The following is an 18,076-nucleotide window of genomic DNA, read 5'->3' as shown; positions in this document are numbered from 1 at the left end:
TAGCTTTACTTTCGTTTTATAATATGAAAACATCAGCCTGAATAAATGGAATGACATCTGCCTCACATATTCCAAGATGCAGAGTCAGAATATGAACTGTTAGTATGATTCCTTTTCTTATTTTACCAGGATATAGTGCAGAAATAGTCACATTTTAAGGAAGTTAACATCAGTACATGGAACCTGTTGTAAGAAGGAAATAGAGTAGTCGTGGGCAGATCCAGGTGAAACTAGGCAGTAGTACGTCCCAGAAGAATGTGGTGCTAATACCTTGTGAGCTGGAACAATTGTTTTAATTGTGTAGTGTTTTCTACCAGTGTGTGGTGTAGATGAGCTCTATGAGCCTCTCACTGACAAATGCTCGTATGTGGCCATTGATTAGTAACTGTTTTGCAAACAAATGGAGTTTTTGGCCCACTAAAAGGAGAACTGCAAGAATGGCATATGTAAACCTAACCGTGATGCCAGGGAAGAAAACAAGTGATAGCATGTTTTTCTGAGGTGAGAAGAAAAAACAGTTAATGTTTATTGAGAATCTGCTTTGTGCTCTGAGAGATATTTTATAAGAAATTATTTCCACAGGACAAGAGCAATCTGATTAATCAAGTAGCAGTGCTAACATACACAAAGCAGTGGCATATAATACCAGTTAATTTATATTGAAATATTCATTGGTGGGATTTAGACTTCTTAGGGAGATGAGAAACTAGGAGGTGTGGTCAGTGAAAAGTAGCACTTAGCACAGCTTTTGGGAACAGTGGCAATGATATTGGGGAAGACCATTCTAGGTAAAGAGGCTGAGTGGAAAAGTTTAATAGTATCATCTTTCAGTAGGAAGATGGCATTCTTTTTTTGAAGATGTAACTCTCTGGCTTTGATAACTTCATGAGTTATCAGCTGTATCATTTGTGTTTGAAATATTTTCATTTTGAAATGGTAGTTCATAAAAAATTCTCTAATCTGTTTTTCTTTTTTTTTTTGTTGTTAAACTAAAAAGACATTTATTTCCCTTTTAGTTTTTATGCTTAGCATGCCAGGCTGCTCTTCTACAAATTGTAAATATGCAGAGTTACAGGGACAGTAGAAGGCTTTTACATTTTGAACTGCAAGCAGACTGCCTTGTTAAAGGTAACAGGAACATCTCGCATGCATGTGTTCCACAGAACTTGTTAGAAAGGCTGAAGGCTTAGACTGAGAGTTTGGGAAAGGTAGAAAAGAGAATTCATGGCAGAGACTTTCAGGAAGTAGAGTGTACACACACACAACACCTTGTTTCTCATCCAAATTCAGGATGGGCATATGAGGGAGGAATCCATAGATCCATTTGTTGGATAGAAATTGTGTTCTACAGTTGACGTGCTATCATGATGGAGTAGAGTCTGCCAAGTAAATTTTTAAAAACCCTTTTCCCTTAGTAACTGAACGAGGAAGGGATGCTGTTGGCTTCAGAGATCAAACAGCTGCCCCAAAGACTCCTAACAGGTCAAGAGAGAGAGACCCAGACAAGCAAACTCAAAATAAAGAGAAAAGGAAACGAAGGGGCTCTCTCTCACCACCTTCTTCTGCCTATGAGCGGGGAACAAAAAGGCCAGATGACAGGTAAGTGGCCTGTGTGAGTTACTCTCTTTTCTGAGCCAGTTAGAAAGTTCCCAAGTCAGTACTTCTGATTTGGGGCACCAAAGGGTTTTGGAATAAGTATATTCTCTTGATGAATGAGTATAAAACTTTACTGATAAATATTGAGACAGAGTCTCTTTTGACAGTGAAGACTAGTGGATTTTCAGTACTTGAATGGTTTCTACTTGATAACATTTAAATGTTATTTGAGGAGCCAGAGACTTGTTCTTTCAAGGGAGTGGAGGTGGGTGGGAGATAACTCTTCAGAGGTAATGATAAATCTTCGAAAGTCAGAACTTTTTTTTAGTGAATCTTGTGCCTTACCAGTCAAAATGCTGGTTGATCTCTGTGTCAGAGGCTATCTTCCTCATGCTTGTAGAAAAACAAGCTGCATGATCGGTCACTGGGGACTAGAAAACATTTATTCCGGAGAAGTTCTTTTTAAATTGAATTTATTTGTTTGAAAAAATGAGATATAGCATTCATATAGTGTAATTGCCAAAATTTTAATTTTGGGTTGTCAGGGTTTATAATAGTAAATCCATCATGATTTTCATTTGCATTACCCTAATTACTAAGTAGATTAAACATCTTGTCATACATTTATTGGCCATTCCTGTTTCTTCTGTGAAGTGTCTTTTCATATGTGCTGTTCATTTACCTTTTTGAGTTTTAGAAATTTTTTTTTTTAAAGATTCTTTATACTCTAAATATAATTCTGCTTGGGTGATAATTTTTGCAAATATGTTTTTCTCAGTTTGTGGCTTGCATTTTGACTCTTTTGTGTCTTTTGATATACAGAATTTATTAATTATGGTATAATTGAATATATCACACATATTGTATGTTTCCTTCATGGTCAGTGCTTTTACTGTGTTTTAAGAAATTCTTTCTGGGGCACCTGGGTGGCTCAGTCAGTTAAGCATCTGCCTCTGGATTCAGCTCAGGTCATGATCTCACGGTTGGTGGGTTCAAGCCCCACGTCGGCCTCTATGCTGACAGCTCAGAACCTAGAGCCTGCTTCAGATTCTGTCTCCATCTCTCTCTGCCCCTGCCCCGCTCATGCTCTATTTCTCTAGGTCTCAAAAATAAATAAATGAATAAACAAATAAAACAAAACAAAACAAAACAACAGATGGCTGTCAAGAAATTCTTTCTGGGGCACCTGGGTGGCTTAGTCAGTTAACCATCCGACTCTGGATTCGGCTCAGGTCATGATCTCATGGTTTGTGGGATCAAGCCCCACGTTGGGCTCTGCACTGACAGCACAGAACCTGCTTGGGATTCTCTCTCTCTGCCCCTCCCCTGCTTGCGCTCACACTCTGTCTGTCTGCCTCTCTCTCTCTCTCTCTCTCTCAAAATGAATAAATAAACATAAAAATTTTTTTAACTAAAAAAAAAAATTTCTTCCCTACTCTTGAGGCAGTGATACTCTTTTCTTTCTTTCTTGTCCTTAATTTATTGGGAATTAATTTTTGTGTATGTTGTGAGGTAGGTTTATGGTTTCTTTTTTTTTCTAAGTGAATACCCAGTCTCTGTACCATTTACTTGAAAGCCCATCCTTTCTCCTTGATCTGCAGCACGCTCTCTCCAACAAGTTCTCATATGTGGGAGGATCTGGTTTGGGGCTCATAATGTGTCTGTAGCTCATATTTAAGTCTTGATAGCAAGTAGGACAGGTCCCTCCTTGATCTTCTGGGATGTCATGTCTTTTCTCAGACTTGTTCTCCTTCAGATCTGCTTGTCAGATTCCCTCCACCCATCACCCAAAAGATGATTCTGAGAAGACTTGACATCTTTACAGTTTTAAGGAGTCCTATTCCTATATTCAAATTGAGTATTCAGATATTTTCTGTGTAATTACGTCTTCTTGAATACTTTAAATAAAGATTAAGTTCTTCATTAATCTCCTGTTTACATTTTCTCTAGAAAGACTTAACGTATCTTGGTATATTCATTTCTGAAAACCTTGCCTTTTTTGTTACATTTTCAGTTTGTTGCTTGTGTTTTGATACCGCAGTTGACTTTTGTATATTGATCTCATGCTGGCAACCATACAAAACTCTCAATGATATTTCAAAGTGTTGGGGTTTTTGCCCTTTTTTTGGGTCTTTGCCAACAGTCCATATCCTATGAATTTGGGTTTTTTCCTTTCTAATCCTTTTGCTTTGTTCTTGTTATTTTACTAACAACACAACCGATACAAATCACAGAATAACAGCATTTTTTATTTTGGTAATTGATTGCTATTCATGTTTTATTCCACTCTTTTGGACATACAGATAGGATATATATATATATACATATATATATTTTTTTTAATTGGAGTAATTGGGATTCTTAGCTCCTTAATTTTCAGCATTTTTTGTCTTCAAATGAAAGTGTTTGAGGATTTTAATTTCTTCATAAATACCATTGAACTACTCTTGTGATAGTATAGTTTGTCATAATTTAGTTCTAAATACTATCAGGCTTTACAGCCTGCTTAAAATTTTTTTTTTTTTTTTTTTTTTTTTTTTTTTTTTTTTAGTTTTTATTTACTTTGAGAGAGAGAGAAAACAAGTGGGGGAGGGGAAGAGAGAGAGGGAGACACAGAACCCGAAGCAGTCTCTGGACTCTGAACTGTCAACGCAGAGCTCGATGCAGAGCTTGAACCCATGAACCACGAGATCATAATCTGAGCCAAAGTCAGATGCTTAACTGACTGAGCCACCAAGCACCCCCTTCTTTTGTTAAGTTTCAAATTTAATTGCCATTCATTGGTTTGTATTTTACCAGTTCTTAGAATTTTATTGAGACTGGCTGTATAGTCTGTTTTGTTTGATATTAATAGAAGTATGCTATCTTCCTATTGATAGGATTTAACTGAAATTTTTTATTTCCTTTTTCCTTTTAACTTTTCTGTGGCTGATACATAGTTTATAGCTGATTGATATTTTAATTCTTTGTGGTATTTAACTCGTTTTACTTTAATAAAATCTAAATTTAATCCATATCCTAAACAACACAAGTACTTTAGGATACTTTAACTCTGATCATTCAGCCTTCCCAATTTATATGCCATTATTGTCCAATATTATAATTTCTTGTTCCTCCTCCTTCCCTGTCAGTTATTGTTAATTTTTTTATATGTACACAAATTGATTTATTTAGTTTGTTTACATTAATTAGGGTTTTTTTGTTCTCCTTTCTTTTTCCTTAGACCTTCCTTTAAAAGATTTCCTAAAAAAAAAAAAAAAAGATTTCCTTTAGGGGACCCTGGGTGGCTCAGTTGGTTAAGCGTCCGACTCTTGATTTGAGTTGAGATTGAGCCTCGTGTTGGGCTCTGCACTGGGCACTGAGCCTACTTGAGATTCCGTGTCTCCTCTCCCTCTGCTCTTCCTCAGCTTGTGCTCTTTCTCACTCTTTCTGGCTCTTTCTGGCTCTTTCTCACTCAAACAACAACAACAACAAAAGATTTCCTTGATGAGTTTTTGTTCATACTGTGTTTCAAATATGTCTGAAAAATCTTTTTGGTTTTCATTGCTCACCCTCAGTTTTAAAAATCAGTTTTATTTAATCAGTAGATAAAAATTACTTACAGAAATATTCAGTTTTAAGTGTATAATTCAAAGTGTTTTGTCAAACGCATGCAGTTAAGTAACCACCACTACAGTCATGGTATAGACACTTCTGTTATCTCAGAAAATTTTCTTGAGCTCTTTGGAGTCAGTCCCCTTTACCTACTCCTAGTTGCTGGCAGCCATTGCTCTGCTTTCTGATGCTCTGTTTTTGTCTTTTCCAGAATGTGATGTATATAGTATCATAGTCTAGATAATATTTGAGTCTGTCTTTCACTTAGCAGATTGCATTTGAAATCCATTCATGTTGTTAGGTCTCAGTAGTTCCTTTTATTGATGAGTGGGTAATCTATTGGATAGGTACAACATAGCTTGTTTACAAATTCATTAGTTGATAGGCATTTGGATTGTTTCCAGATGGCTGTTAAGAATATTACCAGACTAGGGGGTGCCTGGGTGGCCTAGTCTGTTAAGCGTCTGACTTCGGCTCAGGTCATGATCTCACAGTTCGTGAGTTCAAGCCTCATGTCAGGCTCTGTGCTGTCCGCTCAGAGCCTGAAGCCTGCTTCAGATTCTGTGTCTCCCGCGGCTCTCTGCTCCTCCCCTGCTCATGCTCTGTGTCTGTCTCTCAATAATAAATAAACGTTAAAAAAAAAAAAAAAAGAATATTACAAGACTTGTATATGTATGAATCTTTATGTGAACATTGACTCTCATTTTTAAAAGGAAGTTTTGCTTAGTTAACAAGTTTTTCTCGACACTTTGAAACTGTTATTCTTCAGTCTTCTAACTTCCCTTGTTGTTAATGAAACTTTATTGGTCTAATTGTTGTTCTTTAAGTAATCTGGCTTTTCTCTTGGTCTGCTTTTATGAGTCCTCTTTGTGTTTGGTGTTCTGCAGTATCACTACCCTCTGTTTAGGGTTTCTTTTTATTTTATCTGGTTGAAATTAATTTAACTTTTTGAATTTGAAGATCATCTTCCACATTACTAATTCTCTTCAGATCTGATCTCTTACTTAACCATACCATGGCATGGATCTTAGGGACATTGGATTGAATGTTGGATTATTTCTTGGTTCATGACACATTTCTGTGCATAGACTTCTTCTCCGTATATTATAATGCTTTTGTGCTGTGATCTTAACCACTGTATAAATCTGGCTAAGCCATTTCTTCCTATACTGTCCCTTGCCTTTACTGCTTGAGATGATATCATCTTGCATCCTGTGTTCATTATACCCTGGCTTTCCTTTTTTAAAATACAGTTTTATGTTGTCTAATACATGTTTTTAAATAATGTTAGTTTTTAACTTTATGAAAAGGCTGCCATTCTGCATTTAATTTGGGGGTACTTTGTTTTCACCTGATAGTGTATTGCTAAGATTTACCCATAATTGCATGTGTCAGTTTATTCATTTTCACTGCTTTGTGTAACATTTTGTTGTAAAGCTTCTTCAGTTATGTATAGTGCTATTATCTAATTTTGATGTACATGTGCAATAGTGTCTCTTGGGTAAATGACCAGACTTGTCAGATTGTCAGGTATGTGCATGCTCAATTTCATATGATAATTGAGTTTTAATTTCCACTCTGTTTCGTTTCTAGATGTTTCATGGAGTTCTTTTTCAAATCTACCTGATAGTTTTTTATGTTCCCATTCCTTAGTGATATTTTTGATTGCCTCTTTGATATTCATTAAACATACTAAATGTCTCTTCAGTTTGTATTGGATCATTCCAGTACTAGTAGTTTTTGTGGGTCTTGTCCTCTCGTTTGTTTATATATATACGTGTATAATTTTGTAATTATATAAAATAATGATTTTATTTTCTAATGAACTCAACATGTTCCTTAGAATTTGATCTGTGGGAATTCACTGAGGCCTGGGCTTAAGGTGCTTTGTTCTGTAGACTAATTTGCATTTGTTTCTGCCCAGCAACTAAGGATACTACTGTACCATTAACATTTTAAAGGAAATTGTCAGTATGGAGGTTTTAGACCATTTGTTTTTTTGTTGTTTGGATGAATGTTATGCCCTTGTCCATGGAGATGTTCTTAGATGTTTCTGTGCAGTGAAACCTCTTGAAGTTAGTTGTCAGTTTTTAATTTTTGCCAAGAGCACTTTCTCATAAGTTTGATTCACTCCATAAACCTTGGCAGCAGAATCTTTTAAGCCCTCAGTTTTTTTCTTTTGAATGTTAGAGCTGATGGTTTCCAGTGGGCCTTGTCAGAACCATCCCAGGGCATTAGGCTCAGCAGTAAGACATTATCCTTGATCCTGCATAGAGAAGAGTATGTGAATAGAGCTCCCCATATTTTTATGTGTGCATTATCGTCTTTCATTCAACTATCCTTTGTTGATATTTATCATAAATGTATGTGGTCAGACGTACATCAAATTCTATAGCTCTTACTGGTGTACTTTGTTTTAATGAACGAATTTGTAGATCTAGAAGTGTCCCCAACTGTAAAGAAGAATCTGTTTAGAATATTATGTGTATCTTTAATTTGATGTTCTAGAACCTGAGAATAAAATTAAAGTTACTATTTTCATCTAAATGATTCTTTGGGATTCTCTACTATCTGCAAGACTCCTTAAGTAATTTTGACTGATTTTTAACCAATGCCAAATTGGAGTTGGTGTGGTTAATGGTTGAGTATTGAGGGACATAACATTTATTAGTGCTTTGATTATGCCCTTGATTTAGGGGAAAAAGTTTGTGATGCTCTTACTATTTTCTTTCTAGATATGATACACCAACTTCTAAGAAGAAAGTTCGAATTAAAGACCGCAATAAACTTTCTACAGAGGAGCGCCGGAAGTTGTTTGAGCAAGAGGTGGCTCAGCGGGAGGCTCAGAAACAACAGCAGCAGATGCAGAACCTGGGAATGACATCTCCACTGCCCTATGACTCTCTGGGCTACAATGCCCCTCATCACCCCTTTGCTGGCTACCCACCAGGTTATCCTATGCAGGCCTATGTGGATCCCAGCAACCCTAATGCTGGAAAGGTGCTCCTCCCCACACCTAGCATGGACCCCGTGTGTTCTCCTGCTCCTTATGATCATTCTCAGCCCTTGGTGGGACATTCTACAGAACCCCTTGCTGCCCCTCCACCTGTACCAGTGGTGCCACATGTGGCAGCCCCTGTGGAAGTTTCCAGTTCACAGTATGTGGCCCAAAGTGATGGTGTGGTACACCAAGACTCCAGCGTCACCGTCTTGCCAGTGCCAGCCCCAGGCCCAGTTCAGGGACAGAATTATGGTGTTTGGGATTCAAATCAACAGTCTGTCAGTGTCCCCCAGCAGTATTCTCCTGCACAGTCTCAAGCAACCATATATTATCAAGGACAGACTTGTCCAGCTGTCTATGGTGTGACATCACCCTATTCACAGACAACTCCACCAATTGTGCAGGTAATTAATTTTGGAACCTCTCTTGTCTTACAGTCTGTTTATAGGATATTAAATCTGATGTGAAGGGGAAACCTGCCATTGCTCACTTTTATATATTGATGAATTGTGTATATATTAGTTACTTATTGTTGTGTGACAAGTTACTCCGAAACTTAGCAGCTTGAGACAACTAGTAATTATTATTTCTTAGTTTTTGTAGGGCAGGAATTCAGAAGCAGCTTGACTGGCTGGGTGGTTCAGGCTCAGAGTCTTTCATTAAATTACATACAGCCTGGCTGTTAACCAAGGTTGTAGTCATCGAAGGTTAGGAAGAGGAAGGAAGATTGACTTTCTTTTTTTTTTTTTAATTTTTTTTTTTTTAACGTTTATTTATTTTTGAGACAGAGAGAGACAGAGAATGAACGGGGGAGGGGCAGAGAGAGAGGGAGACACAGAATCGGAAGCAGGCTCCAGGCTCTGAGCCATCAGCCCAGAGCCCGACGCGGGGCTCGAACTCACGGACCGCGAGATCGTGACCTGAGCTGAAGTCGGACGCTTAACCGACTGAGCCACCCAGGCGCCCCTGGAAGATTGACTTTCAAGCTCACTCACGTGGTTGTTAACTGGCCTCGGTTTCTTACCATCACATGGACCTCTTAATAGGGCTGCTTACCACATTCCAGCTGACTTCCCGCAAAGTCAGGTAGTCAGGGAGAGACTTATGGGTTACTCCTCTCCTTTTTGCTTATAGACAGTGAATAATATACAGTTTATTGTTTTATATGCTCACAAACGGAAAACCCTCTGGTCATGGTAATTGAGTCAGGAGATGGCTTGCCCTTTTCTTAGACCCAGCTTGTGTATTATTTTATATCCCCTACATTTTATTGTCATGAAGTTTGCCAGAGTGAACCTAAGGATATTTACTATGGTAGTAAATATAATGTTAAATTTAAAAGCTGATTATACTGAATTTGTATTTCAAGGTGTATTTTTATGTTTTTTAATCAAGCTTCTTTTCTATAGAACCCAGCAATACATTTTAAGCTTAAACAAAAAATATATATAAAGCATCATCTTCACCACATTCTGATGTCCCTCACATCACTCCATATCGCTCCTTAAAGGTGAATTATCGTGGATGAGAGAGATTGTCAGGGATGCTTCCTGCACACATTACCTAGTACTGATCAGTTACTTCTGTTAGTATTTTTGTGATGAAGCTGCATAAAAATTTAGTTTGTAAGGCCATGGCAAAGTATCCAGCTTGAATTCCTAAAATCTTAAGTGTACTAACTACATTCATTTTGTATGATCTCCTGAACCACATGCTTATATCTATATTTCATGTATTTGTAATTTTGAAGAAGACTTGAAACTTTTTCCCATGGGTTTCTACTTAACATGATTCTTAACCATTTTTCCAAATTACTTTGTGTGTGTGTGTGTGTGTGTGTGTGTGTGTGTGTGTGTGTGTTTTAAGTATCTTAAACAAATTTCTTAGGTTCTAACTTCTGCTGTCTTGCCACATTCTTTCTTGGACCAAGCCATTTATTTTGAGTTTTTTCCCTGAGAATGTGTATCAGATATAAGAAACATGGTCTACTTCTCTCCCATTTCTATTCCTGAAGTATGTTCTTAACCTAGGTTTCAGAGCCTAAGCAATAGCAGTGGAAGATATTTATTGAAGACTCTCCAGGAGAGATTTCACTGGTCATTTGGCCATTCTTATAAAAAGTAATCTATTTTTTCTATCCCATGGAGCAAAAGATTTTCTGTAAGTTTTAGTCATAGCCTTAAGACTGAAGCATCACAATTTTGCTTGCTTACAGTTTTCCATTTTGTTCCTACCAAGGAGTCATTTGTTGGCTCCCTAATCTATTTTGTGTGTATTAGGTGGCAGATGAATGGACTCAGATAGTCCAGATTGTCCTTTACTTCTCTGTGAGATTAGTTATCAGAGATGATGTTGGGCTTTAGGTTATGAGAAATGTAGAGCATTTTGTTATTGTTTATGTGTTTTGAGTCCCTGTCCATCATTTAATGTGTCTTGGGGATAGGTGCTTAGCTTATATTCTTCAGTTAAAGTTTTTTTTTTTTTAATGTTCATTTTTGAGAGAGAGCGTGAGCGAGGGAGGGGCAGAGAGAGAGGGGGACAGAAGATCCGAGGTGGGCCCTGCACTGACAGCAGAGAGCCCAATGTGGGGCTCAAACTCACGAACCATGAGATCATGACCTGAGCTGAAGTCAGATGCTCGATTGACTGAGCCACCCAGGTGCCACTTCAGTTTTAGTTTTCTTATCTATGAAATGAGCAGAATGCCTCAGCATGGTTGAGGTTTGCATGAGATAATGGATATTAATAATGACAGAATTAAAGCACCATTTACCTTGAAGGTTTAATTATAGTTACCTTAATGATGTCGACAGAGTATTGACATTTGTGGAGTGTGAAATGCTCCTAGTCAAAGTCATCTATCCGATATCTGGTCTAACCATCTAACCTCCAGTAAAAGGAGACCTTGAGGTCTGTGGTGTTCAAGTGTAGTATTGACCATACCATCATGGGCTACTAAGAATTTGCAAGATATGATAACTTTGACAGTGAAGTAGTATGTGATGTGGTGTGATATAAATTTGTGTGTGTGTGTATGTGTACACATATGCAGTATCTTTCACATTTGGAGCAGATATGTTATCAGAAGGTGACTTTCATTTTTTGCCACAATTGCTTATCAAATGTAAAAACTCAACTTCAACTAAGGCCACCTGATTTGTAGTGGTTTTGTGACATTACTAAGTGACCTATTCTTACAAAGTTATACTAAATCACATCTCAAAAAATTGAGTCCTAAGACTATAATTTTCACATTATAAAGTGAAGTGACTCAGATATAAAGTAATAGTGATTTTTTTTTTCCCCTCTAGAAGTAGGAGCAGAATAATTATGTTTTCTATAACATTTTGGACCTCCTTAGATTTCTCTTATAATTCCCATTAGAAGTCCCATTTTAAAGCTATTTCTAGACTGTATTTATGTTTGAGAAATTAGCTTTCATGTAATTTCAGGTCTCTTGAAGGGGAGAGCCAATCTCCTACAGATTTCCCCCCAGCAAAAGAGAGACTTGATAGGCATATGCTATTTAGATACATCTCACAAGTATGTTCATCTTCCATACTAACTTCAGTGGGATTGCAAACCAGTTTCCCCTTTTTATTACTGTTGTTAGTTTTGGCATTGCCATGTGATTATCAGCTGGTTTGGATAGATAATTTAATAGAACCCTGAAGAATGTTCATTTATTTTCTTTCTTTCTTTCTTTCTTTCTTTCTTTCTTTCTTTCTTTCTTTCTTTCTTTCTTTCTTTTTTCTTTCTTTTTTTTCTTTTTTCTTTTTTTTCTTTTTTTTTTTTTTAAGCTTATTTATTTTGAGAGGTGGAGGCCAGGGCCAGAGAGAGAGAGGAAGAGGGAGAATCCCAAGCAGGCTCCGTGTTTGACAGCACAGAGCCAGCATGGGGGTTGATCCCACGAACCGTGAGATCATGACCTGAGCCAAAATCAAGAGTCAGATCCTCAACTGACTGAGTCACCCAGGTGCCCCGTTTTCTTTCTTTTTGACAGTCTGTGTTTTAAACACTGTACCTCTAAATGATTACTGCTATCTTGGGTGACTTTGTTTTTAGTCCAGCAAGGCTGATGTTGTTCAGATATTTTTGGCATTTCCTTTGGAAGTTATTTCCAGTATGTGTCACATTCCTTCCTGATGATAAATTATTATCCTTTAAATATATCTTTGCATGTTAGAAACAGGTGAAATTTGTCTGGAAATTTCTCATCTGGTAAATTACCTCATCTGGTAAATAGAGGGAGTGCTCAAGCTGGATAATGCCATTTCAGGTCAGAAGTTACCTCACAGCCAGCATTTGGAGCCAGAGTCTTCATTTCAAGGAGACTATAGCTTTAAAACTCCAGTCATCAAATCCTTTAGATGAGCCTTACTTATTAGCTCTGATCTTGTCCAATTCTCCATGCACAAAGTTTAACTGAGAGTCAAAAGAATTTTTAGCCTCCAAAATATTAGCATTTTTCTGTTGTAGATTTGGGTGCTTAGTCTCCTGATCACTATGGAGATAACATGTTTATCAGTTTACTGTCTTCTTCAGCCTCCCAGAAACTGTTTTTACTCAATCAGATATACCAGCACATTTATATTAACTCCCTACATGCACAATAACTTGCCTGTTGTATCCACTCTTCAGGATGCTTCCTTCGGGCATCAGGGCCATTGCAGATTCACTTTCCAGATCATACACTAGATCATAGACTAGACCCCAGTTAGATATATTTTGTTTTATAGCTTATTTTTAGCAAAGTTGAAATTGAACGTTATAAGAATTATTTATACTTCACCTCTGAGATTATACTTTTAAATTTCTTTTTTTTTCAATTTTTAAATGTTTATTTTTGAAAGAGACAGAGAATGAACGGAGGAGGGGCAGAGAGATAGGGAGACACGGTATCCGAAGCAGGCTGCAGGCTCCCAGCTGTCAGCACAGAGCCTGACGTCACGAACCATGAGATCATGACCTAAGCCAAAGTTGGACTCTCAACTGACTGAGGCACCTAGGCGCCCCGTTTTTAAATTTCTTAAACACTATTTTACCATCTTTTTTGCTAATATCTCTTTTTGTACTGACCTCTTAATTCAGTGTTGTCTGGGTGTAGATGCATCAGTGTTAAAAAGCCTTTTGGGTTCAACCACATTTCAGTCTTTGAAACTGGAATCAGGTGGGGAAGTAAGATTTGTTTCTACAAAATCTTTGATGTTGCACAGATTTCCCATCTTATATCCAAATACCTAGAGATGAAAGCATTTCTATTTTGTGATACTATTCTGATAATAATTCTGCTTTGACCATTGAGTGTGGGTTTTTGTTCTGTGTAGATTAAGCTGTTCCAGAATAATGAATCAAGTACTCTTGACTTTTGTACTATGTAGGGGTTAGGAGTGCCAAACCTCCCTCCTCAGTCAAAAATCTGTATATGACTTTTAACTCCCCCAAAACTTCACTACTGTTACCTTACCAATAACATAAGCAGTTGATGAACCGATATTTTGTATGCTACATGTTTTATATTCTGTATTCTTAAAGTCAGCTAGAGAAAAAGAACATTAAGAAAATCATAAGGAAAATACATTTACAGTACTATACTGTAGAAAATCTGTTATAAGTGGCCCTATGTAGTTCAAATCCACATGTTCAAGGGTCAGCTGGGTTGTATTCTTCCTCTTTTTCTCTGTGCCCTCTCGGTACTTATCCAGAAATCTCCTTGGTAGCTCCATTGGCCTAATCGGACTCTTTGGGTCTTTACTGGTATCATTTGGAATGATTGTATTTTATATTTTGAGTACTTACCAGTTAATACTTCTGAAATTATTTTATGTGGTGGAATCTCAGTCCCTAGGATCAAAATCTGTCCTCAAGTACAGGCTACATCTATCTCTGTTCACCTCCTTGGTAGTCATCACCTCTTGAGACAACAGGGTTGTGTTTCAGGGCTTGTTGTCACCTCTTCTTTAAGAGTGTTTCTAGTGCTGAGAACTAATTCCAGAGTAGGTTTAAGTCCTAGCCGTGGTCCTTAATTTCTTATGTGACTCCAGGTGGGGGAGATCCTCACCTCTGATGGTGGTCAGGACTAAATGAGATTATATACGTGAAAGGGCTTTCTAAGTGTCACGAGGCACTGTATAAATCAGCGTGTGGTAAGAATTTTATCTAGAATGAATTCTGCTGTCTTTCTCAGAGGGAGTTGTAATTAGATCACTGTCTTACTTCCTCTGCTATGAATCACTCACTCTCTCTGACCTTTTCCAGTCAGAACAACCTGTTAGTTTTTAGGAGTTGGTAGTAAAAAGGCTTTCTGAAAAGAGCCCTGTGGAGCTGTCTTGGATATACTAGGTGCGGCACTTCAGTTGTTATTACTGTGGTCTCCCTGGAGGCTAAAGAGTTGGACAGCTCTTAGGAGCCTCCCCACCTCCCCCCAGCCTTTTCTGTTTTTTTGTTTTTTGTGTTTTAATGGTAAAACCAAAGTAAGTAAATGACTAGGGAATTACTAAAAAAAGAAACTTCTGTGTTTGAAATAAAGGATTGTTTTACACATTTGTATAGAAATACTCTTTACTAAAAGTTAAAATTCATGGATTCCAGTAAGAGAATGCCAACTGAGAAGACAGTTACTGCTTTATTAGAGCCAGAAGGGTATAAATTATGAATTTCTTCATTTTATCTTTAGAGTTATGCCCAACCAAGTCTTCAGTACATCCAAGGACAGCAGATTTTCACAGCTCATCCGCAAGGCGTGGTCGTACAGCCAGCTGCAGCCGTGACTGCGATAGTCACACCAGGGCAGCCTCAGCCCTTACAGCCGGTAAGAAACCCTTCAGGTGATAAAATACTCCTTAGCTGTGTACCTTATCTTTAGAAGGTCTACTTTTGGTTTAGGTTTTTATTTTTGTTTCTTTCACTTGGTTTTTTTTTTTTTCTTTAACTTTGGTCCCCAATTTCACTCAAGGGCTTGTGTCTCTGAGGAAGCATTACTCAATCATTAAAATAAAAGTTCTCTAGATTTTACCCCTGTGTTGATTGATACATATTTTGCTCCCGATATCCTTTTTATTTATAATTTAAACCGACTTTGTATTTTTATACTTTGCTATGAATTTCTAAAGTAACAATTTTATAGAGTAGCTATTTGTATTTTATGGAGTACTGGAATATGATACTATATCAGACCCGTGGACTAGGAGTACAGAAGTGAACTACTTCACTGTACATGCTGTACAATATGTAGTAAGAGAAACGTTTGGTATTCTGTAACATATGGAGAAGGATGTGGTGAAATCTTGATGAAGTGGGAAATGGCTGGCATTGGAAGCCGTTGAAAAGCTGAACAGAATAACTTGATCACATTAGCACTTTGGAGTTGCGACAGCTCCAGAGAAGGTTCCTGCAGCAGTCCGGTGAGTGATGGCGGCTTTAGACAGGTAGTACAGTTAGTGGGGATGGAGTATAAAGACTACATGTGAAACAGTTGGGAGATGAGACAGTGTGCTCTTACAGCAGGCATTTGAGGGCTTGCTAGGAGTTGGGCCCTAGGAATTTTGAATACAAACCTAAGACTCCATTCCTATCCTTAGAAGCTGACATTCCAATAAGAGAGTTGAGGGTCACAATGAATAATACTAAAAGTAGAGATTAGTGTCACATAAGGAGCAGATAGTTTGAGGAGGGAAAGAATCATTCCCAAGTGTGGGAAGGATTAGTAATACGTTCTGAATGATTCGAAGTATTCTTAGGTGACACAGAAGCTTAGGACAAAGAGGTCACTTTATAGGCTGGAAGGAGGACTACAGGTAGAACTGAAGTAGGACACCAAAAAAAGCAGCTACATGAAGTAGGATTAGTGGTATGCATAAAACAGTGATGCTCAAAGACCTGTGTTTGCTTAAAAGTGGTCCCATTTTATCTGAGCCTGGGATCTCCGGTTCCTCTTTGACTGCTCAAGCAGAGGTAAAGCTGGAAAAAGTATTCTATATTAATTGGCTTACACAGAATGAGAATTAAGGGCATATATTCTTATAGTAATTTATTATTAGTCTGCTAGATCTATTATAACAAGATACCACAAACCAAGAGGTTTAAACAACAGAAATTGAGTTTCTCACTGCTCTAGAGTCTGGAAGTCTATACCATCAAGGTGTTGGTGAGGTTTGGTCCTAACGCTTCTCCTTGCCTTGCACATGGCTGCCGTCTCCCTATATATTTACGTTCCCTAATGTGTCTTTTCCTCTTATGAGGAAACTACCCTTTTGACCTCATTTAATCTTCATTGCCTCTTTAAAGGCCCTATCTCCAAATATAGTCACGTTGGGAGTTAGAGCTCCAACATAGGAATTTGGGGGATACAGTTCAGTGCCTAGACAGGGATTGTGAGGTTTTCATGTTTTTCAAAATGTGATGTTAAATTTTTATAAATATGCAGTTTAAAACGTACAGAAAAATAGATAAGGGTTAAGTGGTAACATTCTGTCATACTGCTTTTCAGCTTTTTTTCTTTAAAAAAGATACATCTAAAGCTAATTCAGCTAATCAGGATCCAGAAGTTGGTATATGCCATTTAGCACTGTTTTGTTTTGTTTTGAATTTTTTATGTTTGTTTATTTTTGTTTTTAATTTTTTTAATGTTTTTATTTATTTTTGAGGCAGAGAGAGCATGGGGGGGGGGGGGGCGGACAGAGAGAGAAGGAGACACAGAATCTGAAGCAGGCTCCAGGCTCTGAGCTGTCAGCACAGAGCCCGACGTGGGGCTCGAACTCACATACCGCAAGATCATGACCTGAGCTGAAGTCGGATGCTTAACTGACTGAGCCACCCAGGCGCCCCTGTTTATTTTTGAAAGATACAGACCTTGAGCAGGGAGGGGCAAAGAGAGAGGGGGAGACACAGAATCCAAAGCAGACTCCAGGCTCTGAGCTGTTAGCACAGAGCCCGACATGGGGCTCGAATTCACAAACCGCAAGATCATGACCTGAGCTGAAGTTGGACACTTAACTGAGCCACCCAGGCGCTCCTAGCATTTTCTATTTTATTCTTTTTTTTAAGGTTGAAAGATACTGCTCTGGATAGTGAGCTGCTGAATATTTTTAAATGTGATATGTTGGATGGTGAACTTGGAGCCAACTGTCAATTTTCTGATAGATCCCTAAAGCTGTTTATATACTCTGATCATTTCCCAGATTGAACCTTTTTTTATCTTTTTTTTAAAAGATAGAGATAGAGGTATGTTTTTACATATTGCTTAAGTAGGCTACTTTGTCCTTTTTGAGATGTCACTGATGAAGAGTCTGTGTGTGTATTTCTTTTTAGCCTGAAATGGTAGTGACAAATAATCTTCTGGATCTGCCACCCCCCTCTCCTCCCAAACCAAAAACCATTGTCTTACCTCCCAACTGGAAGACAGCCCGAGATCCAGAAGGGAAGATTTATTACTACCACGTGATCACAAGGTAAGAAAGGCTGTGTGGGCATCCCCAAATCAGTTTCAGTTGGTCAAAGAAGCTGCCATCATAAGGGGAGATTTATGATTATTGGCTTGATGTCATTGGCTGGTGTTCACTGTGCTTGAGGGCTGCTAGATTTCCAGAATCACGTCTTAAATGTTATGTTATGCCTTTTTAGATAGATAAATTTTGATATATTTTTAATCTACAAGACTCTTTTGCAGAAAATTAAAGAGTTTGTAAAAAAAAAAATAAAAAATAAAAAGATAATGACTTGATCTAACGTTGTGGGTATCGAGGGTCCTGGGCAAACCTTTTCTGTAAAAGGTCAAATAATGTTTTAGGCTTTGCCAGCCAAACACAATTACTTAGTTCTGCCATTGTTGTGCAAACAGCCATAGACCATACATAATGAATGGTCATGTCTGCCCAATAAAACTTC

The 18,076-nt window shown here is 37.8% G+C and overlaps 1 protein-coding gene across 1 annotated transcript in view; it reads left to right on the top strand.

Moving 5' to 3' along the window:
• SETD2 (SET domain containing 2, histone lysine methyltransferase) overlaps nucleotides 1–18,076 on the top strand; it is a 123,077-nt gene that overhangs the window by 83,839 nt on the left and 21,162 nt on the right. Inside the window, exons 14-17 of the mRNA XM_053898338.1 lie at nucleotides 1,416–1,599; nucleotides 7,926–8,595; nucleotides 14,868–15,002; nucleotides 17,501–17,640. Of these exons, the coding sequence (XP_053754313.1) occupies nucleotides 1,416–1,599; nucleotides 7,926–8,595; nucleotides 14,868–15,002; nucleotides 17,501–17,640 (1,129 nt within the window). The remainder of the gene's footprint in view (nucleotides 1–1,415; nucleotides 1,600–7,925; nucleotides 8,596–14,867; nucleotides 15,003–17,500; nucleotides 17,641–18,076) is intronic.

Source organism: Panthera pardus, unplaced genomic scaffold, assembly GCF_024362965.1.
Source record: "Panthera pardus isolate Hobbes unplaced genomic scaffold, ASM2436296v1 HiC_scaffold_8, whole genome shotgun sequence".
Taxonomy (NCBI): Eukaryota; Metazoa; Chordata; class Mammalia; order Carnivora; family Felidae; genus Panthera; species Panthera pardus.
The sequence above is the reverse complement of the archived record's forward strand: the minus strand, read 5'-3'. Positions and strand labels throughout refer to the sequence as shown.